General features: G+C 40.0%; 1 protein-coding gene across 4 annotated transcripts in view; it reads right to left on the bottom strand.

Annotated features, from left to right (window-relative positions):
* LOC113030347 (actin-binding LIM protein 3-like) overlaps positions 1–25642 on the bottom strand; it is a 59324-nt gene that overhangs the window by 29267 nt on the left and 4415 nt on the right. For 3 of the 4 annotated variants that reach the window (XM_080307191.1, XM_080307190.1, XM_080307193.1), the window contains 6 exons: positions 19910–20077; positions 7548–7731; positions 5986–6098; positions 4962–5088; positions 4534–4627; positions 3970–4057 (listed from right to left, as the gene is read on the bottom strand). In XM_080307191.1, coding sequence (XP_080163317.1) covers positions 3970–4057; positions 4534–4627; positions 4962–5088; positions 5986–6098; positions 7548–7731; positions 19910–20077 — 774 coding nt within the window. The remainder of the gene's footprint in view (positions 1–3969; positions 4058–4533; positions 4628–4961; positions 5089–5985; positions 6099–7547; positions 7732–19909; positions 20078–25642) is intronic. The other variant, XM_080307192.1, reaches the window with a different exon arrangement.

Raw genomic sequence — 25642 nt, 5'->3', positions numbered from 1 at the left:
ACTGATTCTGCCAAACAAAAATGATTCTCTTTGGCATCGCTTATCACTCAGCTGTGATCACTGAGCATTGATTGGCTGTAATAATAATAATGGATTGGATTTATACAGCGCTTTTCAAGGCACCCAAAGCGCTTTACAATACCACTATTCATTCACTCTCACATTCACACACTGGTGGAGGCAAGCTACAGTTGTAGCCACAGCTTCCCTGGGGCAGACTGACAGAAGCGAGGCTGCCATAGCGCGCCATCGGCCCCTCTGGCCAACACCAGTAGGCGGTAGGGTAAAGTGTCTTGTCCAAGGACACAACGACCAGGACAGAGAGCTCGGGGATCGAACCGGCGACCTTCCGGTTACAGTACCGCTTCTAAAAGATGTGCTTTCTTTTACCACCATTATATTTATGTAATGATGATAAAATGAATTAAAAGACGTCTTTTAAGCAGCGGCCCCAAACCTGAAGGGAAAATGTAATTCGCCATTTAAACGAAACACAAAAAAACAAAAACACCATGGTCTGCTGCTAATTTTTAAAGAAAGGAAATTAACTAACATTAAATCCAAGTTTTGTTGAGAATGTTGTTGAGAATGAAGGGAAAGGAAAACCATAACAGCAATTCAATCCTTTAACCGTTTTGAAGATGCTAGCATCCATTTTTAGTTCATAAAACAGTTCTTGAACTCTAATTACAATCAGCTGATTTCAGTTCACGTGTAAGAGGAGGAAAATAGTGACGCAGTCTAGAGCGTGGATATGAACTTTTTATTGCACAAAAGGACGAGATAAATGGCAAAGTGGAAAATCCTGGACAGAAACAACTGCTTTATGCTGCTAACATAACTTTGGTTCTTTGCAAGCATCCACCGAGAGAGCATGCTAATGCTAAGCTAGCCAAGAACCCAGAGTGAAAGCTCAGTCAATACCGACCTCAGCAGCCAGACCCTGAACTTCAACAGGTAACAAGCAGAGGAGCAAACAGGCTGCAGCCTCCGTTTCTATCTGTTCACGTTTCTAAAGTGGAAGGCGATTGCTTTTTTGTGCTGGTTTTCATCTTTGCTTTGTTGCAGCTAGCTTTGGATTCTACTAAGAGAAAGATCTTAGAGATCTGTGTTCTCACTGGGAATTTGTGTTTGTGTGTGTGGGGTTTTTATATTTTTACATATTGTTATGAAATTAATATAACGAGTAGGATCACAAATTACTTTTTCCTGGGAGTAATCAAGTAATGTACCACATTACTTGAAAGAAGAATGTCCCGTGTAATATGTGTAATAATGACTTTTTTGAGTGACGACTCCAACACTGATCAAAGCAAAGAGGGCAAATACCTCAGCAAACATTTGACCCACAGCATGCAATTAATTTGCATGAATGTATTTTCTTTACTGCTGCTTAGCAATGATGGTGACTCTTGAAACTGAGCCAATGAGAACCTCATGACAATCAATAAGAGAATCGATAAGGGATCAAATAATGGAATTGGAATCTCTAAATTCTCATTAATTCCCATTCCTAATCCCTACCACCACACAAACCAGTTTTTGTATGCACTTGCACACACAAACCACTTCTTATTCTAGACATGTGTCATGAGATGGATTTCGAGTTTGTGTGTGCATGTACGAGTGGGTGTACGTGTGTGTGTCGTAATTGAGTGTGCCTCACGTGGGTGATTGCTCGGGCCTCCTACATGTCTAAAGTAATCAAAAGGAGTGAATGTAACCTTGGGGCAGTTTACAGGAGCTCAGCACACAGACACACATATTAGTCTCAAACACATCTATAAAGAATATAATGTACACGCTTACAGGTATAGATTAAAAAGCTCACATATGTGGTCTTCAAGTACTATATGCAAATGCTTAGTTTTACTGGTGGCTTTGAGAGGTAGAGCAGCAGAATGACAATGAGCTGAAACAGGAGGTGCCACCCTGTGTGGCAACTCTGACACTGTGCCTGTCGGCCACATGTTACGGTACAGCAACTTAATATTAAATTTAAATTTCCCTCCATTAAGCCAAGTGTTCACAATTTTTTTTCTTGTCCTGTCCTACTTTTTTTTTAAATTTTTTATCACTTGCACTATTTTATAATATCTGTTTTCATCTTGTATTTTCTTGGTGTGTGTTCCAGCCACCCACTCCGGGTCTGTGTGTGCTCCTTTGGTCACTTCCTGTTTTATTCAGCAGTCTCCTTTCTCATGTGTCCAGTTGGTTTGCTTCTTGTCTTTACTCACTGCTGTGATTTGCTGCTTTTTCCTAATTGTTTTCACCAATTAGGTTCCACTTGTATATTTAGCCTCTGTTTAACCTCAGTTCTTTCTGTGTGCAGTGCACCCATGTTTTTCCCATATGTTCTTCATAGTATGCCTTTCAGTACACTTAGTTTGTTATTTGTTAAGTTTTTGTACATATTTTCTGTATTTTTGATTTTTTTTTTATAATGTTTCACTCCCTGTTTGTTATTTGTTTTTCTTCTTTGCTGTTGTCTGCCAGGCAGGGCAGCATCAGCACCAGAGATGCGAGTAGGATTAACAAATTGATTCACAAGGCTGGAACCATCACTGGCCAGAGTTTGGAGCCGTTTGAGTCAGTGAGGGACAGGAGGTCACTGAACAAACTGCTCTCCATTATGGACAACCCATCACAACTCCCTCCACTCCACACTACTAAGGAAGCAGAGCTCCTTATCCCTCTGACTGATTCAACCCAATTACCATAAATAACGCTTCAGGAAATCTTCCTGCTGTTCTCTGTCAGACTGTATAAAAACTCTTTGTTCTATGACAAATGAACACACCTGTCAGGTATAAGAAATCTGCCAATTTTAATTCATACTTAGCAGTATTATCATGATATAAATGCTGCATGCTCTTTGAATATGTGGGACTCAAACTAAATTCATCATATATATATACACAACAAGAGTTTTCTTTATCTTCATGTATCTCCATGATTGAACTCATTAACTTTAGTCATTGTTATCTGATTTATAAAACAACATTTCCTGGATGATTCAATTTAAAACCTGGTGATGGTAACATCATTTAGGATAATTCTGTCAGTGACAGCTGAGAGTAATGGAAACAGTGGAGGAGGTGAAGGCTGACAGGTAATTGACTCCAACCTCTCTGTGTGACAGAGGAGGGGGATGTGTGGGTTTCTGTGTATTTACCACAAGTGTTATACTTGAGATCAATAACCTATATAATGGCTGTTACCGCAATCTTTTATTAGGTCAAGGTATTTTTCACTGACATTCCTGGTCTTTTTTTAATATATACACATACACACACACTCAGACATAAACCCCCAAATCCTTCTCATGCAGTCCTTTGCAGAGGTTTCAGGAAATGACGCATGGTACATTAGTTGGAACTGAGGACATTTTAGCCAAGTACCAAGATCTAAATCTTAGTCTTATGTCTGTGTCCACCACAGGTGTAAACATACACATACATATACACTTACCTAGAAGTCATTAAATTATTATAAGTATTTGCCATAAGGGAAGCTTGTCCTCAAAATATGAGTAAACATATTAATGTCCCCACAACATTAGTAATACCAACACACACACACACACACACACACACACACACACACACACACACACACACACACACACACACACACACACACACACACACACACACACACACTTCCACAGATGCAGAATCACACAGAGGCCATCTGGATACTTGCAGGGTACTAATTCAATTGAAGCTAGAAGTCTATTTTTATGCCTGTTAACTGTACAAATGCAGAAGCACATTTGTGACTATGGAGACATAAATTCAGACTAAATTGATTTCCTAACAAATATATTCAGACTTTTATATTCAGAAGTTATAATTATTATTAAATGTTAAGCTTTGTTTTATCCAAGTTCAGGTTGATAGTGGAATTTTCTTCCACTTCATACAAGGGAAACTTATTTTGCTAGTTAACACACAATATCCTGATTACCTGTCAGGTACATTTCTTCTCCTTCTAGGAACATCATGTGACAGCGGGCACATCTCGCACAGCTGGGGTGGTAATGTTTTCCTCCAGCCTGCAGGAAAGGAAAGGAAAGGAAAGGAAAGGAAAGGAAAGGAAAGGAAAGGAAAGGAAAGGAAAGGAAAGGAAAGGAAAGGAAAGGAAAGGAAAGGAAAGGAAAGGAAAGGAAAATCAGACACAAAATGGCAAAAGCAAATGGTACAGATGAGAAAACGGGAACAGAGTGGTGATAAGAAACAGAAAAACAATGCAGAGTGAAGAAGGAGGAGAGGCATGATAAGAAACAGGGAAAAAAAGATGAATAGTGTGAAGGAGATGGGGAAGTGTTGCTTTGTCGGGTTTCCAAAGCTGCTTCGTCATCAGTCAGCACTTCATTTAAAGAGGGACAGCTGCATTTTTTTGCAGCTTTTTATAGACCAGCTCACACTGACAAGCACAGAACACGCACATTCCCACTGTCGTTCCCAGCTGTCTTTAAGCATGCACGCATATTCCCAAAAGCACACATACACAACAGAAAAATGCACTCACCTCAAGTACTTTGCCACTTATGTACCTGTTACAGCTCTCACACCTGATCCCAAACTGACTGTGGTAGTCAGTCTCACAGTAAGGTATCCCATCTCTGAACAGTGAGAAACAGTGAGAAAGACAAAAAGCTCACAGTTTACTCCACAACTATTCATCCTGTAAAGATTTACAAAGCAAGTGCAACATTTCAATTTAATTTTGATAGTAAATAGTAGAAAAATGAGTAAAAAACCTCAACCTTTCCACAACTTGATGACAAATGTTTTAAACGTGCAATTTTCTAGTACGGTAGTTTCAGAATTAAAAGTCTGGATACAGGAGGCAGATTCTGTGCAGTGGCTTTTGATGTGGATTGCTTGAAGAAACGTTTGATATTTGCCCAAGCACACCTATGACTGACTTGAGATAGGAAGGATCAAGCCACCTACTTGCTGATGTACTCTCCAGTGAGGGCGCAGCCGCATGTTCGGCATTTAAAACAACTGACGTGCCACTGTCTCTCCAAAGCCAGCAGAGACTGACCCTGTTTGATCTCCTCACCACAGCCGGCACAGTCTGGAGGGGAGGGGAGGAGAGGGGAGAGGAAAAGCAGGAAGCGCGGTAATGAGAACGCACACATGTACGATAGGAACAGGCAGGAACACTTTGAGCATTTATGCATTTATCACTCCCCTTTTATGTCCTTGCCTTTCTGCTCTGCCAACCTCTCATCACTTCTCTACCTCCTCCTCCTCTCTTCCTCATCCCTCTCTCCTGTCGTGACAGTCACACTGTCTCTGCCAGATGGAGCTACCAGGACTACCTGAAGCAGCAGGCCACCTTCTGTGTTTGTGGGTGTGTTTGGAAGTATCTCCCTGCAGCTATACACCTACAAAGATGCTGTGTTTTTGCAGCGTTCAGCAGGTGGACTGTGCAACTCTAGGTGTTCATTTGTAGGGGAACAAACAGTCTTACATGCTGGATGAATCACAAAGATATGAGTCAGTTAAATATCATTAGGCAGGGAAAAACCATAGCTAATAGCTTTTTTAAAAAATCTTCTTCTTCTTCTGAATCTTCTTCTGCTTGTGTTAGGTTTGATGAATGGGACTTGATGGGATTTAGTTACACACACAAACTTAAATACTCAAAGCTGGACACATATTTATTTCTTCCATTTCTTTAATTTGTTGGAGTATCAAACATGACATTTTGCATATTCTACAGGCTAGTAAATGAACCTTTGAGTTGAGTATATTCTATTTAAAACACCATGCATTTCCTTGAAATATTCATAGAAAAATAATTATTACAAAGTAATACCTGCACAGCTTTTGAAGAACTGGATAATGTGTGTTGGCTTATCCTTTGTCTAGTGAAGAAAATGTGAGATATGTTGTTGCTGTGTATGGTGTTGTACACATCAGTGAGCGTATATTTTCATTTGTGTGTGTGTGCGTGTTTGTTTCTTACAGCTTGGTCCGTGGACCTTGACGGGCTTGTCGCTGTTCAGAGAAAGTGAACACTGCTGACACACACACTTTTTCCCACAGAAGGTCACTCTGTCTCCAATTGGAAATGGGCTTCTGGGAAAGCACGCATAAAAAAACCATTTCAGTAATGCCATGCAGAATGCAGATAGGGTGATAGATAATTCACAGTTTACCCAATCAGAAAACACACGAAATTCCAATTTGCTTGTACTCCCAAGTTGAACAGTATCGATGTACGTAAGTAGTATTGGTGCAGGTAATTCCAAGTTTCTTTAGCAGAAGTTTCACACAATATTTGCCATTATTTCTGCTACCCTTACATTATACATGAAAACTTTCCCAGCATTGAAAACGAACATTTAGCAAATTCTTTTTTACACTGGGACATTTTTAATAACATAAATACTGTCAAAAACTACCATCGGCAGTGTCAGAGGAGTATTTCTGCAGTTTGAATGTAGCAAAGAATAAAACGAGATCTCCAGGCTGATGTCAAAGTTGCGAGGATTAAATGTTGCTCTCAGCTCTGGAAATCTTTGTCAGATTCTCAGTGCGTAACAGTTAAAATGAATAACGCTTCATACCCAGTGAGGTATGGGATAATATTTCAGGGTAAAAGCAGAGGCGAGCACAGAGCCCGTGAGGCAGACACAGGAGCTGTTCTTAAGAAACCAAGAACATTTTAACACACAGCTTACTCGTACACAGTAATCTAAGCAGGCCTCTTCTAAAGTCGTGTGAGAAACAACTACGATGTCTTACTTTTAAAAAAATGCTGCCTTGCCACAAGGGGTCACCACAGCAGGCGGCTCTGCAGGTTTAATTTGGCTGAGCTTTACACCAGATGCCCTTCATGACACAACCCCAAAGGGGATCTGTGCCTCCGGCTGGAAATGAAGCAGCATCTTTTCACTTGGCAAGCAAACATGTAAACCACTACACTCAGGCCAGGGATCATTTTTATGTGGAGCAGAATTTCAACACAAACATCTTGCAATTATGTTTTTAATCAATCTTTTTTTTTTTTTGAAAGGTTTGCATCTCTGTGTTATGACAGAAAACATTCACGCAGAGTAAGTCTGTTAATTTTCTGCGTAGTTCATTTTGCTCACAATATCTACTTGTTGATCGTCATGTTTAAGTTGTACTTATGGAATCACAGCACTTCTTTAAGGTTAGAGTAAGATAATCCCCCTGGTTAAATAATACTTTTATGTCATGATCCATAAATCTGCTGACACCAGGAGCACCAGAACACTGAACCTTGCCACTCGAGTAAGTCATCAGACAACCTGTCCTGACCGGTCTTCAATCCCCACTGTGATTATTAAACTGGATTTTATTCTTTCTTTTTTTTTGTCTGATCCCTTCGTCTGAATTTATTACTGATCTCAGACAGACTACTACCAAGTATAGATTTACAAGATGAATGCGAGTCCAAATAACTTTTTATTACTTTGACTGCCTGACTCAATCAGTCTGTCTGTTTGACTATCTGCCTGCCAACATTTAGGTCTACATGAAGAAACACTCATTCTTTACTTGCAGATGCTGCAGACAAAGCAGTCTGGGTGGTACGTTCTCCCCAGGGCAGACACCACCTCTCCGGTGATGTACTGGTTACAGCTGTCACACTGGGTCCCATAGAGCCGCTGGTAGTCCTTTGTACAGATGTACTCACCAGAATGGTGGAAGAAACCCGCATGCACCAAGTCACAGCCGCACACTAAACAGAGACACAGAACTTCATTTCTCATAAACAGAAGCAAAAAAAAGGATGTATAGTTACAATGTGGCAAGGTTGCTCATGGTAGTCATGTTATTGAGGGCAAACTGTCATGACCAATAAAAGAACAGGGTGTCGAGTTGGTCAAATATGTATGTGATCAGTATGTATGATGTTCCACAAGCTGCTGAAGTAATTAAGAAACTTTAATTGACAGCCTTCTTTGACACAATCAACAGTATTAATCCACTTATCCACATAAAGGTTTCACCGGCTGATTTAAAGTCACAATTAATATTCTGTGTGAGTGCGTGCGTGTGTGTGTGTGTGTGTGTGTGTGTGCGCGCGCGCGTGTACTGTTTGTGGGTGTAGATTAGTACAGTACGAGCTGTTGTCCTTTCTGAGCTCAGAAGGGTTAATACTCTAATCTGCTTTTAGGGATTAGACCAGCGACCATCGTGTCTTAACTCATACAGTATGTTATGCTTGTCCATCCAAATGAAGGTGCAATAAAGTTTCAGCCACTTCAAATGTTTGGAGTCTCACTGATTATGTAATACCATTAGGGAGGCTTCTGACTGGCCTCACATTGTGCATGGAGAACAGCGACTCCAAACACTGAGTAGGAAACACACAGAACTATCTTCAGGGACAAGAAGAACAAGAAGTCCTGCAACAGACGGTACAGCATCTACAGAACCCTGATCCTAATTTGTATTGCTTTTAGCTTGCACGTGTTGTGTTTTATATACTATATATGGAATTTTGTCTCTATCTGCATGTGTCCAATTACAAATCACAACTTTAAATACATTTATGTGGAGGCAGAGCTGTGTGATAAGTGCATATCCAGCAAAAAAAAAAGGGCACACAGATAGACACAGTGTTTGCGAGATATACTGGCAGTATGATCTACGGCTTTCATTTAGCTAATACAAAGTCCTTCAGCCAAGTGACTGCTTCTAGTCCGACTGTGTGTGAAGGTTAGGCGGCCTCTGCTCAGCTGGTTGATCAGGTGTTTTAAAAGGAACTGAACAGCTATTTGCTCCAGCTGGAGGGAGCTGAGTCCCTCATCTGCCATCAGTTGTGCTTTATAGTATTTATTACAATATGTGTCAGCCAATGGCTTATATTAACCAAAAATTCTTACGTAGTGGAACCAGTGTAAAGATATTTTCCCATGAAAGTATCTAAAAAGAATCAAATTACTGCTATGCTTTCACCTCTGCACGTCTGTCACTGACAGATAATTTGTAACGGACTTGCCCAGGATACGCTGCATTATCCACAGAGGCAGTATGATGAAACCTTTACGTACTTTAGGTTAGACGACTGAAAGGCAGCCAACGGATCAAGATATCGGACAGTGAATTGAACGTCTAGTCTCTAATTAAGCTAATGGCTCTAAACCCAACAGAGTGAGTGGATCTAATCTGAGCCAGTGTGTTAAGAGGCTCAGACAGATAGAGAGAAGGAGTGAGAGAGATGTATAGAACTGTATAGGAAAGCTGAAGACATCATAAATATGGTAAAGCAACATTAAGTAACAATATGAGCCTGCAGCCAAACTCAGGAATTTTCATTTAAATATATTTAAAGGGTTTTGAAAAGGATCCAACTCGCTTTACAATTACCTTATAACACCTTAAAAGTTAGATTTATATGGTATTGCTGTTCAATATACATTTTATTACAATAATGCCAATAATCATTTGTGGACTGCTGACCATAAAAAAGAGTGGAATAATAGTAAACACTACAGAGAACTATGAGAAGTTTATTCAATCCTTATTCATTCAGTGCTTTAGAAATAAATGACAATATTTTAAATGAAGTGTCTGACAAATAGGATCCCAAAGTAAAGACAACACACTGACTGCTGCATTTAAACTGATGACTTTTACAGTAAGGTTCTAATTTCTCTCTGACCCGAATTAAAGCACAAAGCTCACACTGTGATAGACTTTTTTGTAACTCTTCACAGTGAAGGCTAACAGTCTGTCTTATGTACTAAGTATTTCGTTACTTATTATTTAGCCTGAAGATTCTGAAGTAAACTTTTGTAGTGTAGGAAAAAAGATAACAATACTGTATTAAGCGTTCTTTGGGTGGGGGTGGGTGGTTCTTTTCTCCTCTGGCAAAGCGGCTGTTGTACAACTTTGAAATGCCAGCCTGACCTTTATCAGTCGGGCTGAGACTAAAGCAGTTCACAGAGGAAGAGTTACAGTTACTGAAGCACTCATTCTCGCACTCATTGTACTCACATACTGCATGTCAAAACAAAAGGCCATTTTTATGTGACATATAAAAGGTAAATATTGTCAAGCCAAGCAAGTCAACCTGTCATGGTTTTGAGATTTTAGGATGTTTTGGGATTTTTCTCATTTTTGATCATTTTTGTATTATAGTTCTGCGCTTCTGTAGGTCTTTAGGTTCATTCTAGGTTAAAATGAGTTTTGTGTTTGAGTCCTTTGTTCATGTTCTATATTCCTGGTGCCTCTGAGTTTTAATATCGATTATTGTGGTTCGAGGTTTATTTTTTTTTTATGTTGGTTTCCTTTTGTTTCCAGTCTCTGTTCCTCATTAGGTTATGTAATCTTTAGTTATCATCTTTTATGTTCCCTTTGTGTCTCCCCAGTCAGTCATGTCGCCATGTTTGTTTATCTCCAGTCACTGTGTCAAGTTGGCGTCTTAGTCCTGGCATTAGTGTTTATTACTTCTTTTTTTATTTTAATGATCCCTCGTCTCCTGTGTGTTGTGTTTGGTTTTGGCACCCCTTGTCTCGTTACTGTGATTGTGTTCAGCTGTGTTCCCTGGTGTTTCCCATTTCCCTCATTACCTGGTGCATCTATATTGTCTGAATCTCCCTTTGCTCTCTTTTACATCATCCATCATGGTTGTGTCTTCTGCAGCACGTTTTCCCAGTTAAGTTGAAAGTTTGATTTTCCTCATGTTGTTTTGTACTTTGTTTTAGTTAATAAAGCCACTTTTTAGTTTTCTCCTTTGTGTTCCCCAGTCCTGCGTTTGGGTCCAACTCTGCCAGCCACACAACCAGCCTCAAATACACATCCCATCATTTCTCACCATGCAGATAACGTTCACACATTCATCACTGTCTCAATGGAAAGCTATTAAGATATAGAGGAAACAGGGAAGAGTGGGAGCTGTTAAGACTTGGCCTCTCCAGAGGCCTCTCTGTTATTTTTGGATTTCAAATCGTAGGCCAGTTTCCAAAAGCTGTTCTCGCTGACAAAAATCAATGCATGAATTTTATACAGGCTGATATCCTTTCATATTTATTTTTCAAATAATCAAGATCACCAGAGAGCATTCAAAAAATATTTATGTCATTTTAATTTTCACTGGTGAATTTAAACATATTTAAACCTTTTTATTAGTTTTATCTTACTAGGGATGGCAAAAGCAGTCAGTTAGTAGGTAGGTGTAATCCCACTGCTGGTCCAGACTGAAATATCATTTCAACAATATCCACGACAGACCTAGTGGCATTTTGATCATTTGTATTTCACTAATGACGGTTGCTGGACATGCACAGCTGCATCTCTCCCGCTGCCAGCTCAACAAAACAACAACCTTAACTCAAAATCCAGACTTTTAAGCCGGCGAGGCGTGATTGTAGAGTATTGTACAGGTATTTATTGTCGAACTATTTGAACCTGGTATTTAACCAATTCTCCTTTGATGATACTCACATTCAGCCACTGCTTTGGTTTATGACTAAAACACAAACTTATCGTTATAGTGTCAGCTTTGTGTTCAGTGATAACTAGCAATTGTTAGCTTAGTAACAAACTAAACTAAGATAGTAAATACGCTTATCCAGTTTAATATTTGCATGTTATGCACATATCAGCTGCTGGCATATCTTTACACAATGCTTTGCTATTTTTTATACTGATATAAACCCACTTCAGGTCCAATCCATGTGAAGAGGACTTTTAGGAAAGTTTAACAGACTAGGCTTCATGTGCCCATTCAAATATTAGTTAGCTTTAAATGATTGTTTTCTGAAGCATTCAAATATTTTGAGTCTGGTGAACCATGAGCCGTTGGGCTACAGTTACATTGTAAAGTTTTTAAAACTGGGCTAAAAGACCTGCTGCACATAGTGCTGCACATTTTATTAGCATGCTAGTGCTAATAAAAAGCCAGAGAGCCTGACATTGACCACTGATTATTTTTAGGGGCTTGTTTGCATCACATAAAAGAAGATACAAAGCATTAAAGCACGTTAAAAAGACAACGGCTTTAATGAACACAGTAGGACCCAAGACCTGGAAGGAGGGCTGATACATCATCCAGTAGCTCACCATATCTTATAAAAACTTTTTTTTCCTTTGCAGTCATTTCTTTAAAATGTACGCAGATACTGCCACAAAAGGCCCATCCCTATATGTAGTCTTTTAAAATACAAGGGCATGCCTGACCACAAATAATTCCATTGAACTAAAAAATTCATTTGACACATTTACAGTGTAATTATAATAGAAGACGAAAATGTCACAGCAGTGAACTCCCAGAATATAAATGAGCATGTGCCGGCCTGCTACCATCCATTATTCTCCCTCTGTCACATGACATTTTACTCTTTCATGGACAGTTGGAGCAAATCTTCCCACTGCTACTTGAACTTGCTGACTGAGCCTTAATGTTCATATAGGTCAGAGACTTGTCAGGCACTTCTATCCATACCCTGTCAAACAAGACCTTAGGACAATGTGACCTTACCCCTGACACTCCGTGACCCTCACCTGCTGTCCCAAACTGAAGGAGGGTTTTTTTGTTTTGTTTTGTTTTTTTAATATTTAGACTGCTCTGTGTGTTGAATCAGCATTAACCAGTTCCTCCAGGAGCTAAATAAAACCTGACATATCAGAGAGTCCTATATGCAGTGTAAGCCACAAACGATTATTTTGATAGTCGACTAGTCACCGATTATTTTTGCGATTAGTCAACTAATCAGATCGTGCATCCATTGGACGTAAAACTTACAGCTTATTGCACCAGCATGCATCTGCTCTTATATAACTATCATTAGCTTACAGCTTGAAGTGTTTAAGGTATGCGCTAACTGAAAATAAAGACAAGATGATAGTTTATTGAATTTAAATGAAATTTGCAGATTGTTTCAGTGAAGTTTAATAAACTCCTTGCTATCTAAAATATAACAGGACACCGGAGTATATTCTCCAGCATCTCACATTTCTGATAACCAGTTATCTGCTTGACGTTTATTCAGCTGTGTAAAAGTTGCTTTTATATTATATTTTGTGCAAAACTGGGGATCTCAGTCTGCATCATGCCTGCTTTTTCAAAGTTGCCTCACATTTGTCTTTTATTCCTTTAATTAAACAGGAAATCAAGTAGTTTAATAACAAGAAGCTTAAATGGGTACAGATGAATATATTTCACATTAACTAATTACTTTGGTTTCTTAATAAGAAAAGCAAGTGAAGTGAGAGGGGTTTGAATAAATTCTGTTTAATTAGCTCATTCATCTGCAGTTCAATCCATGTGTAGAGAGCAGTTTTTGAAACCACTTTAACTTGCACGACTTCTCACTTGACATAAATAACAATCAATAGAAATCTAATTTCTCTAACAAAGTCTCACTAATAACCCTAATTTGTGATTTGCAAAGCAATGAAATTAAGGCACTATTGAGGTTATAAAATTGTCCTGTAATTACAAGGCCTGCAGAACAGTCTATAAATATCAAGAAGTAATCTATTTATCTTCAACACAACTCCTAAGGCCCAGGACATGATTTTCCATGAGTCCACTCTGATATGTACGAACCAGCTTCCAGTTTGGATTCAGGAGACAGAAACTATCTCTACTTTCAAGATTAGGCTTAAAACTTTCCTTTTTGCTAAAGCATATAGTTAGGGCTGGACCAGGTGACCCTGAATCCTCCCTTAGTTATGCTGCAATAGACATAGGCTGCCGGGGGATTCCCATGATGCATTGAGTTTTTCCTTTCCAGTCACCTTTCTCACTCACTATGTATTAATAGACCTCTCTGCATTGAATCATATCTGTTATTAACCTCTGTCTCTCTTCCACAGCATGTCTTTTATCCTGTCTTCCTTCTCTCACCCCAACCGGTCGCAGCAGATGACCGCCCCTCCCTGAGCCTGGTTCTGCCGGAGGTTTCTTCCTGTTAAAAGGGAGTTTTTCCTTCCCACTGTTGCCAAAGTGCTTGCTCACAGGGGGTCATATGATTGTTGGGTTTTTCTCTGTATCTATGAAGCGCCTTGAGGCGACTTATGTTGTGATTTGGCGCTATATAAATAAAATTGAATTGAATTGAATTGAATTGAATATGTACTTATGGAAAGTTGAGGAAAAAAATTTGGAGGTTGGAGGAGGGGTGCTGGAGGTGTAAGTCATCTTAACCTTACATACATATCACAGTTTTTTCATTATCAATATGTATCTTGGTTAAGGTTAGGCATTAAAAGTACTGTCAGTTAAAAGTGTTTAGGCTTAAAAAGTTTCACGGCTTGGGTTAAAATACGACACGTCTTTCAAAACTTGTTTTCCTGATTGCGGTGGTCACACCTACCTGCTTTGTGCCCATAAACATGAAAAAATGTATTTTTTATGATTGTTTCAAAAACTGCCGTGAGACTGGGCTATTCAAGAAAACAATAAAAACTATTCCCAAAGCACAGATAAATAAATTAAATATCAACCATTAAATAAATTTGCTTTGTAAACTGTATTCCCTTTTTTCACGCCCTGCTTCATCGATTTAATTGTTCCCCAGCCTTCTATTTATTCTCCCTTTAAGTGACAGGTTCAGCTGCACTTTGTCAGAGGCACTCAAGTATCCAAGTACTTTTTCTTTTTACAGCTGTTAATAGTGATTTAAAGCCTATTAGACTGAAGTGCTTCAGGTGTGAATGCATTTATCCACAAACACGCGATATTGGCAGAAAGACTGCAAGTAATGATTTCTTTATTTGAAGCCTGAAGTAAAGCATTGAGTGAATGAAGGAAAGATTCAAAGAAGAAAAATGAATAAGATTTAATAATAACAGATATAATGAAGATGCAAAACAAAAGGAACTCCTGGAGGTGTGGTGTGGACTGTCTCATCTTTGTGATTTGGCTTTCAGTTACACGTACAAACACAGAATACAAGCATGTATGGAAACACACAAGGACGTCAGCAAATGTTCATTCAAAACCACAAAAAAGTGCTGCAAAGCAGAGCTGATACAGCGATTAATGCTTTACAGTTTGCCCTTGAAGTCTGTTCTGAAGAAAGAGCCAGGCCATCCATGACTGTGTATGGCTGAGCACACACTAATGGTGATAAAATACACAGACTCTTGCTCCTGGTATGTTTCACTTGTGAAACACAAACTTGTTTTATCTTAAAGTGGGTCAGCCTTGGCAGCAAGCTTCACTAGAATCATAGGAGTCTGTTTTAAATTCATTTGAGAAGGCAAAGCACCTGCAGCTGGATGATCTATCAAAATAAATTAGTGCGTGCCGATATTTCACCGCCTTTGAGGGAAGACATTACAAGCCTTGTCTTGTCTTGTTTCAATACAAAGGAAAATTCCGAGCACTTTTCCTTATTGCCAGTGTTCGAATAGATTTACCAGAAAAGAGATGCTGGAAGGTTTTAGATGATGTAGATGGGGAAGTTTTCTTGCCTGAAAAAGCAGAGATGTCGAGGAGAGAGGATTATTTCAGACACAAGGCTCAGACAAGACAGAGGAAGACGAAGAAGGGCAAGATGGGAGTCGAGGGAGAGATTAGAGGAAGCTGAATAGAGAAAGAGCATCATATGTGAGGAGAAAGGAAAGCAGACAGCAAAGTGAAGGGATGAGGACGTAGAGAAAGATGCGGGGGGACTCTAGGGAGGTATCAATGAGGCTATTGATCTGTCCATCCAGCACACATCTGCCATCCCGTCACTGTCTTCCCTCATCTATTAGCATCATCAATTTAAGATGGATTTCCTTTTCTGTAGCGCGTCTGGATTTGCATGAGTGTGTGATCGGGACAGAAGGATCAAAGAGAAACTGATGAGGGGAAAAGGGAAAAGCACGAGTCTAATCAGTCTGTGGTCTAACTGTACAAAGGCAGAATTATGTGCTACAGCATGGATTTTGGCAGTATTGTTTGACGCTGAGGTTGTGAATAGTCAACATTTGTCAGTCAGATTTTAAATGAAATGCTGTATGAGAGATTTTCAGAGAAATCATTATGTGCAGCCACATTTTTTTATCTGCTTTATGAAAATTCACATTGATGACAAGTATATTAGAATGTGTACAAGGCCATTTTTTTGGTACAACTTTCAGCTCTAAATTGCACATGGGATGAAGTTACTTCTGCACGGTAGTGAGCTTAATTTTATAAAAATAGGTTAAATACTGGACAGAGTGTTACATACAACGCTCTGACCAGTCCTCTAAAAAAGTACATCTTTACTGCTTCCATAGGAATTAAGGGGGTAAGTAGCAGAAGGTGCGGCTAATGAGATGCACTTCATTAACTGATCATAGCAGGTACGACTCTCTCTATAACAGCAGATGTTTGCTGTTCTGTAGCATTCAGGTGTGTTAACACAGTGCCCTGGTGTTCCCAGGAGTGGAGTTTCCATCAAATTTATGCCAAGATCAGACCGTGCAATGGCTAGAAAAACTGAAAAAACCCAAGAGCTACAGACTCTACAGGTCTCAGTTAGCATACCAAATGGTACATTTTATGATAGTACAATCAGAAAAAACTGAGAAATTATGTCTTTTTTGGAAGGGTTACCAGAAGGAAGCCTCTTCTCTCTAAAAAGAACATGGCAGCACAGCTTAGGTTAAGTTGCATCCAGTGGCCACTGGACAAATGAGACCAACGTGGAGATGTTTGCCCATAATGCACAGAGAACACAGTATATCAGCACAAACACCTCATACTAACTGTTAAGCATGGCGGTGGATGAATAAGGATGTAGGGCTTGTTTTACAGCCACCGTACCTGGACACCCTGCAGTCACTGAGTCGACCATGTACCAAAGTATTCTAGAGTCAAATATGAGGACATCTGTCCAACAGCTAAAGCGTGGTCCAAACTGGGCCATACAAAATGAGAATGATCTCAAGCACAGTAGCAAATCTACAACAGAAAAAGAAAATAATTGGGTGTTGGTAAATGATATCCTGTGGTGGGACTTGAAGAGAGCTGTACATAAATGAATGCCTGTAAGCCTCGATGAACTAAAATAACTTTGTAGAAAAAGTGGTCCAAAATTCTTCCACAACCATGTAAGAGACTGATAAAGTCCTAGAAAAAATATACCTTGATGTTATTGCTGCTAAGTCACCAAATTACACAAAAATTGACTGAATACTTGTTGAGACATTTCAATAAAACAAACTGGTTAATATTTTCACGACTAAAAGTGTCAGAAAAACCGTGCACGGTCTTTTCTTCATGCATCACATCACAGACTTCTTATACTGCCAGTCTGATCTAGATTTCTATTCTCTGACTCAATGAAAACTTATAATTAACTGTCATTAAATAGTTCCAGGTTTTCAATACGTTTAATTTATATGTCATTAAAAAGGCCCAAGATCTTGATTTCATTGCATACCACCATCACCACTAGTCACTTCACAACACATTAAAAAACAATTGGAGTCACTCTAAAATAGAGTGTAGCTGCCTCATCCGTCTCACTCTAATGTCTTTGTTCCCTAAAAATACCCCTGTTATTTCCTGAATAGTCACGTTAACAGGCAAGCTGTTTACCAAAGATGCATTGTAACTCACTGACATTCACATCTAAAAAACAAAGAAGGTGGGACGAGAGAGTGACAGCACGGGAGAGCAGAAGCAAGAAGAAGATAACAAGCAGAAGAGTGGAAAAACCAGACATCTGTGTACTAAAAGCTGACGTTTTGATTCTTGTCTGCTCCATCAGCTGACGTCTCCTCTGCTGATGAAGTACTAATGGACTGTGCCATTAGCTAAAAGTCATTAAGCTTACTCTGCAAGATCAATTGTCCATAATAATATGAACTTTAATATCAAACGGGACACTTCTGTCAGTACATCTGGCTTATGTCCCGTCAGGAGGAGTGAGTGCTTCAATCGAGCAGATAATCAATTATTCATCCAAACAACCAAAAGAGTCATTTCACCTCAGGCTATTTTAAGATCTGCATCTGTAAGTAATGGTGCGTGAGATAAAACATGGCGTTCCATGAAAGAAAAGAAAAAAAAAATAGAAAATCCTCTTCTTCTGTGCTTTGTGACTGAGTGCATTGATGCGATGCTTCTGTCAGATCAAACAGAGAAAACTGTGTTGTCTTGCAGTATGCTTTGGGACTGTGTAGGTCCCGGCCCGTGAAAGGAGGTTAGCTGGTTGGAGTCTGACTAGGGGCTGAAAAGCTGCTGACTGCACTGCTAAGCTAGCTGCTGACTGCAAAGCTGTGTTAGTGCCTTCTGTCCCACCTGCTCGCTGGTGGAGCTCAACCATGCAGAGACATCAAGTGACATATATAGTTCCGGGTTTGCACGCACAACTACATGCACAAATGCACACTGTCATGCATAAACATGTTTTTAAAACAGCGTATAGCTGTGTTACTAAAAACAGGGCCTCACACTAAATCTAAATGATTAAATCTTTCCTCTGCTTCTTTACACCTGCATCCACTGCTTACAGCTAGGATTTATTTTTGGAGATTTGCTCACTTTATACAATTTTTTGCCTATGTGTTACTACCTTACTGCTAACCTTAGTTGCAAGAGGGTCAGTTTTTCTTTTGGAGAACAGCAATATTCATACCCATGCTACCTGTTTCACCCAGACTGTGTCTTTGTGCTATGCGAAACTAATAGGCAAAGCTAAGCTTTATCTCTGCAAGCAAGTGTGGTAAGCGTATTTTCCAAAAAAGTCGCTTCCTTAACATCGATATAATTTAATTTTCCGCTAGGGTAAATTAGAAATCCTTTATTTATTTTACTTTATGCATGGCATTGATGCAGCGCTCCTTAAATCGGCACTTCTGGAACTTGTTGATATGTGATTCTTTGCATGGTGGAGTTTTCCATTAATGGCTGCAGCTACAAACTGTTTATTTCAGTGTCTCCTGAGGGCCTGAAGATCACAGTCATTCAATCAGTCATTCTGTCTTTTTTTTCTTACTTTGGTGCTTTTTCGAGCATCCCCGAGAGACTGAACTCTCAGGAATGCTCAGTCAGGTGACTAATTAACCTTGTTCATTTGTAGACGTTATCATTAGACCATTTTTTTCTGAAACATTTTGCAAGAATCAAATTCTATAAGAGGACAATAAAATAAAAAACAAAAACGCATTTCTTAGTATCAAGTCACCTATTGTTTTCTTTTAGTTTTTTTTTTTTTTTTTTACTGGGGGCATTTTCTATTATAAATATATGTTAAATGACTTCAAAACATTGCAGTCTTTTAAATAACTTTCTACACAGGACCTCAGTCTGTCTAAAAACACAGTTGTACATATTTCAGTCTCATTTTCTGACCAATTAACCAGGTTTTTCGTGAGTATCCAGAATTGGAACAACATGAAAAAAGGAGGAAAGTTATTTAACAGACCTTGAACAATTATGCATACTGGTTTTCTTTACATGTGCATCTGGGTGATTTAAAATATGATATTATGCATGTTATGTGGCCGGAAAATCTGGACAGAAGTACAATGCCTTATATGTTTAAATGACCAACGATCTTTCCACTGTGCTAAATGATATTTCCTACATCAACATAATTTTTGTCTCTGGAGACAGAACTATTTTCCAAATCGGTGTCTCTAATTTTTTCTGGCTGTTCCCGGTGAAGTTGTGGTTCAGCCTCCATTTCAGTGAGCAAGAAGAAGCTAGCAATTATTCAACTGCCTTGGTTCCTTCTTGTCTGAGTAATTATTTAATATTTAACTATGTAAATTGATGAGGATGAAATGCATTAGACCAAGACTGAAAAACAAATGAATTTAAACCTTTGTATGTAAGGCTAAGAGTGGAGTACGGAAGCAGATATAACTGTGGTGCACACTTAATGAGTTTTTTATGTGTGTGTAATGTAAAAAACAAAAAAATAAATACATACATAAAGCATGTTTGTGTGTGGGTTTATTAGTTTTTTTTCTTTTACCTTTGCAAGTGAAGCAGTTAACGTGAAAGTGTGTGTTCTTCACACGCACCACCTCCCCACGACAAACCTCCCCACAGCGCTCACACACGATGGGTGAATTTCCACGGCTGGAGACGGGAGAGCTGCTGCTGCTGTTTCCTCCATAGAGGCTCGACTGGTACTGAACTGCTGGCAGAGAAAAGAAGAGAGGCAAGGATGAAAAAGCATGTTACTTGTTATCTTTTTGAGCCAGTTGCTCCACAGCCTCAAAATGACAAGGTTTTAAACGCCTTTTTCAGCCAAGCATGTTGTTACAGGGATGGCAAAACAATGAATCGTAATGAATTTGAAAACAGTTTCTCAGTTTTGCCTCATGAGTTAAGATGAAAGCAATCAGTTCTACAAGGCAACAATTACTTTCCAACATCAACCGCTCAAAAAAAAACAACGTCAGTGTGGCCTTCAGATGACACTCTTGTTAAATGGTGCACAAACACTATGGCAACCAATCCTGTTGGATCAGTAAGTCAGAAAACATGAATAAAAACATTTACAGTAATAGAACAGACACACCAGCGTACACACTTGATTGAATGTTCACAAAACATGAAGAGATTGACTTTGTACCCAATGTCTTCAGAAGCCTCTTAGTCTGCAAGGGAGATTAGCCTGACTTACAACCATTATTATTGCAAGGCACATAGACAACATCTATCATCTGTCTTCTTCTGTCTGTCCACCATTACTATGTCCATGTCCATTATCAATGGTTAGCCATCACCAGTTTATCTGGAAGTCCCGCAGCATCTTAGCTCAGTCATTCTCAATCATCCTGGAGGGGGGTCTCACATTTTGACCTCGGGACTTCCAGGTTATACTCAGCACAGATGTTCCTCTATACTATGCCGGCCACTTGGTTATGGCGTTTCATGTATGCCCTGCCTGCTAGCATCTTGCACCCGCTGTTATGTGCTGGATTGTCTCAGGGGCATCTTTACACAGCCTGTACCCGGAGTCTTGACTGGTGTAGTAGACCGCAGCCTCTATGGATCTTGTGCTCAGAGCTTGTTCCTCTGCTGCCATGATTAATGCCTCTGTGCTGTCTTTCAATCTAGCTACTGGTAGGATTTCCCAATATCAGCCACTTCTTCTATGTAAAGGTGGTCCATGCCATGCAAGGACCTGTCCTTCCATGATGGTTCCTCTTCTTTCTCAGATTTCTGCTGCCTGTGGTATTGACTAAGCAAGTGGTCAGTCGTGGTCATCTTCCTGATAATAGTGGTTCTCAGAGGTGGGACCAAGTCATTGTTTTGCAAGTCTCAAGTAAGTCTCAAGTCTTTATCCTCAAGTCTCAAGTCAAGTCTCAAGTAATGTCAGGCAAGTCAGAGTCGAGTCTCAAGTCACTGGTGTAAAAGTCCGAGTCAAGTCACAAGTCTGAAACTTTGAATTTCAAGTCCTTTCGAGTCTTTAAAAAAAAAAAAACGAAAAAATAATGTTGCAGTTATGCTAAATGTAAATATTAGACCATGTAATTTTAAAATCTGTGTTTTTCTCAACACATGACAAAATAGTGAACTTAGAAAATATACACAAATTGTAAAATTGCACCTCTTTAAAATGCAGCTCAATTAAACCTAGCTCCAATAATAATTTTCACCGACAGTTCTGAGATAAGCTGCATGTTATTCTTGGATGCGGTTGTAGGACCGGCTTTAAAATCGCATGACAAAAATATCATACACATTAAAAAAAACTGTATCACCAACGTAGCCTGGAAAACATTTGCTAGTTAGATGAAGTCAGCTATCTCATCTTAGCATAATATATGCATATTTATAATCATACGGTTCTTGGAGTGAGTGCATACACTCATGAAGTTTAGTAACTTCAGGTCACTGCAACAAGCCCAGGTACAGTTTACCGACGGATGGGTGCAGGACCTTGAAATGCACCGTGTAGAACGAAAGACCATCGTACATATCATAAGTTTACCAGTCTCACAAATTGTCGTCATAAATACACATTCCTTAACCGTTTATTAATAGGACCTTTGAGCTCAACGGTAATTAATTAGTAGTGGAAATAATTTCTGGTACCCATCACAGAAATGTAGCAGTGACAATAATATTGTATGCTGTAATCGTACTGGGCAATTAGTGATACAAAAAACCTGTTTTATCCTGTGAATAAAAGTATATGTTTTTGTCAATGTACCATAATAACAGAAGCGAAACGCAATATTGTGTCAGGACAATTCACTATTTATGCACAATAAATAAAGGAGCATAGCGCGACAATTTCTGTTCAGCGCCAGACTTGCTTGTAACCTATATCACCAATTATGTTATGAAAATGACGCATTAACTACTAAAAAACACTGACCTTCGTGTAAATGCTTGGAGCATTAACCTGTGAGCTGGAGGGTTCTGGGACGTTATATTTGATCTTTGAATGGCTGCAATCCAGGCCATCCGTCTGTTACTTCGGAAACATGGCTCGAACAATTTCTCTTCAACGACGTAATCCGATAACAACCGATCTCTTTACCCGTCGGCTTCCCGTGGCTGTCATGCGACCGGCTATTGCAGTTAATAATACAACAGCTTCTTGACATTTTTGTGTTTCTTTTTATCGCTGTGTGACTGATTTTAATTGAAAGCCTGCGTGAGCTAGTACCGCTTGCCACGAGTTCCCAGAATCCTTTGCGGTTCTACCCGTGAATGACGTCACATTTTCAATCTCTATATAATATGCAGTGTTGGGAAGGTTACTTTTAAAATGTATTCCATTACAGAATACAGAATACATGCCCCAAAATGTATTCTGTAACCTATTCCGTTACGTTACTCAATGACAGTAACGTATTCTGAATACTTTGGATTACTTAATATATTGTGGCGAGTTCAGACAAGGAGGAGACGGAGGTATCGTTTGGTCTTGCTTCCCGTGAGCTAGCCAGGGAGCACAGCCGTTTATAACATTTGCAGAAGAACACACTGCCACTAGCTAACTGCTCAGCGTGGCAACCACAACACACATAGGGCGCCCTCTGACCCCGGAAGGACACACCGTCGCAGCGAGAGGGCGTCACCCGTCACCATGGCAACATACACAAAACATAACTGTACAAGCAGAACCCCGAACAGCCCTGACCCGCTACAATATTATCATGCTTTTTACAACAACGTGAATGTACTATTGCTGTGTGATTTATTACTATTACTGAAGGTCCGCGACTCCGAACTGTAGTAAAGGGACCTCTGACTAATGCTGGGCTCACACTGTGCGATTTTTGGCCCATTTTGAGCCGATTTTTGAGTCGTGCGATCGTTTTGGCGATCGGCCCGATTTTGGCCTTCATCGTGCGTCGTGCATCGTGTAGTATACGTGGGGTAACGAGAAGCGATTGACACCTCACGACCAGCTCCCGATCATCAATCGCTTGGTCGTGAGGGTGTCACCGCAGTTTGCCACACTGCGCACGCGCAAACACAAATGTCAGCGAAAAAGACGGCGTAGCACAGCAGTGCAGCGTGTGATCTGGACACAAGCGAGGGAGGCACAACCTGTAGAACCATCCGAGCCCTTTCGATGTGGCCTCACAAAATTATCACGACCACAACAACCGTGAAAATAGTTGGATCGACACTGCTGCTCAATCACAGCTGCCTGACCAATGTTTTTCATTAGCAATTTAGCAAAGTTGATGGTGGTGGTGTGTCTGTGTGAGTGAAAGACGGAGAGGGAGAGCGAGCGACAGAATTTCTGTTATAACCTTCATTTTTATGGACGCACAGTGTGAGCACTCAGGTCGCATCAGAGCATCGGGCCGTATAGTGTGAGACCCTGCATCGTGACCTATGAACTTCTAACCCCTGCGAGTCAATCGTACAGTTTGAGCAGGAGCTGAATCGCGCGACTGAAAAAATCGCACAGTGTAAGCCCAGCATAATACGGCGGGGTCCCTGTCGGCTGGTAGCCGAAAAATAGCTCTACTTTGTTGTGTGGGTCAACTTTTCTTGCGATAGACAGAGAGAGGCGTTGAAAGGCTGCTCCAACGGAACTTGTTGTTTTCGGAGGAAAACACGAACACAGTGTACAGTCGAGTCTTAATAGCTTACTTACAACTGGGCTCGTCAGGCTCTCTTCTTGGCTGCAGTGGTTATTATTATATTTACATGCTTCCAGCTCCCGTTTTTGCTCGATGACTGCTCGTACCTTTCCACTCCCCTTTTTCTCCCTCCTAGCGCTCACAGACACATAACGTGTATGGCAGTCCATTCTCCCAGCAGCACGGACTACACTGAACATGATGCTACATTCTTTAGAGCTATGCTTGTAGCATTCTGCCTGTTAGCTTAGCACAACAACAACAACAACGAAAAGGCGCTCTCTCACCCAGGAAGCACACAGTCGCAGAGAGAGAGAGCGTCGCCCTGTAACCATGGCAACCGTAACGCTGCCGCCTGGAACAAAAGAACGTAGCTGTCAAACAAAACCCAAACAGTCCTGACCCGCGACAAAATGAAACAGGAAAGTACCCCAGTGTATTCCATTTATTTCAACAAAGTAACTGTATTCTGAATACCACCTTTTTAAACGGTAACTGTAACGGAATACAGTTACTCATATTTTGTATTCTAAATACGTAACGGCGGTACATGTATTCCGTTACTCCCCAACACTGATAATATGCATGTTAAATTTTATATTTGGGGTAAAATATCAAGTCTTTTCAAGTAAATCGGTTCAAGTCCAATTCAAGTCCCAAGTTAATAGTGTAAAAGTCCAAGTCAAGTCACAAGTCTTAGAACATTTTTTCAAGTCAAGTCTAAAGTCATAAAATTAATGACTCGAGTCTGACTCGAGTCCAAGTCATGTGACTCGAGTCCACACCTCTGGTGGTTCTGACAATCACTAGTCCTCCAACTACTTCCTTCCACTTAGCATACAGTCTCAGGGTGCTGGACTTCCATGCATGGAAAGCAGCTTTCTTGCCTTGGTCAGTGGTTTCAATCTCCTCCTTTGATCAGCTGATTATCCCAACAGGATATCTAACGGGCAGCAGGGCGTAGGTGTTGATGGTTGTTCTTCCCATTCGACTGACTCCACAGGATTTGTCTTAGTCTCTGCAGGTATTTGGTGGTTGCAGCTTTTCTAGCGAGCTCTTCATGTTTCCCATTTGCCTGTGGGATTCCAAGTTCTGTCCTCTATGTCTACAATGTTGCCTTCAGGTAGTGCAATCTCCCTCAGTCCTGACTACCTTCCCTTTCCTATATATTTACTTTTTCCATTTCTAATCCTGGATGGCAGCAAACCATTGCATTGCATTTTCTGACTTAATCTTTTTGCATATGTCAATAAAGCTCTGAATGATGTCAAATCTCAACATACATGCAGAATAGCAAAGATACACACACTGCTGGAGAGAGAACAGTGCACTCTGGGGTCTTTGTGAGATTACACCTCTGTCATCCTTATGAAACTAGTCAAATCCATTTTAATGAAAAAGGCCTTTCTTTAACTTCTCCCAGACACACATGTCCATGTACCACATCTGTGTGATGAAAGGACAGCACAGGAAAAGAGCAGTGGGAGGATTAAAATTCACTGCCTGACTCATTAAATTTTGTTTTGCCATAAAAGTAAATTGCGCTCAACAGACCGTACAGCACTCTGAGCAACAATTCTACTGTATTCTGCTCAATTCAATTACATTACAGTTAATGCTGCTGTGTCTCAGAGTATTATGCA

This window comes from Astatotilapia calliptera, chromosome 10 (assembly GCF_964374335.1).
Source record: "Astatotilapia calliptera chromosome 10, fAstCal68.1, whole genome shotgun sequence".
Lineage (NCBI taxonomy): Eukaryota > Metazoa > Chordata > Actinopteri > Cichliformes > Cichlidae > Astatotilapia > Astatotilapia calliptera.
Note: the sequence above shows the minus strand (reverse complement) of the source record. Positions and strands in the feature narration are given on the sequence as shown.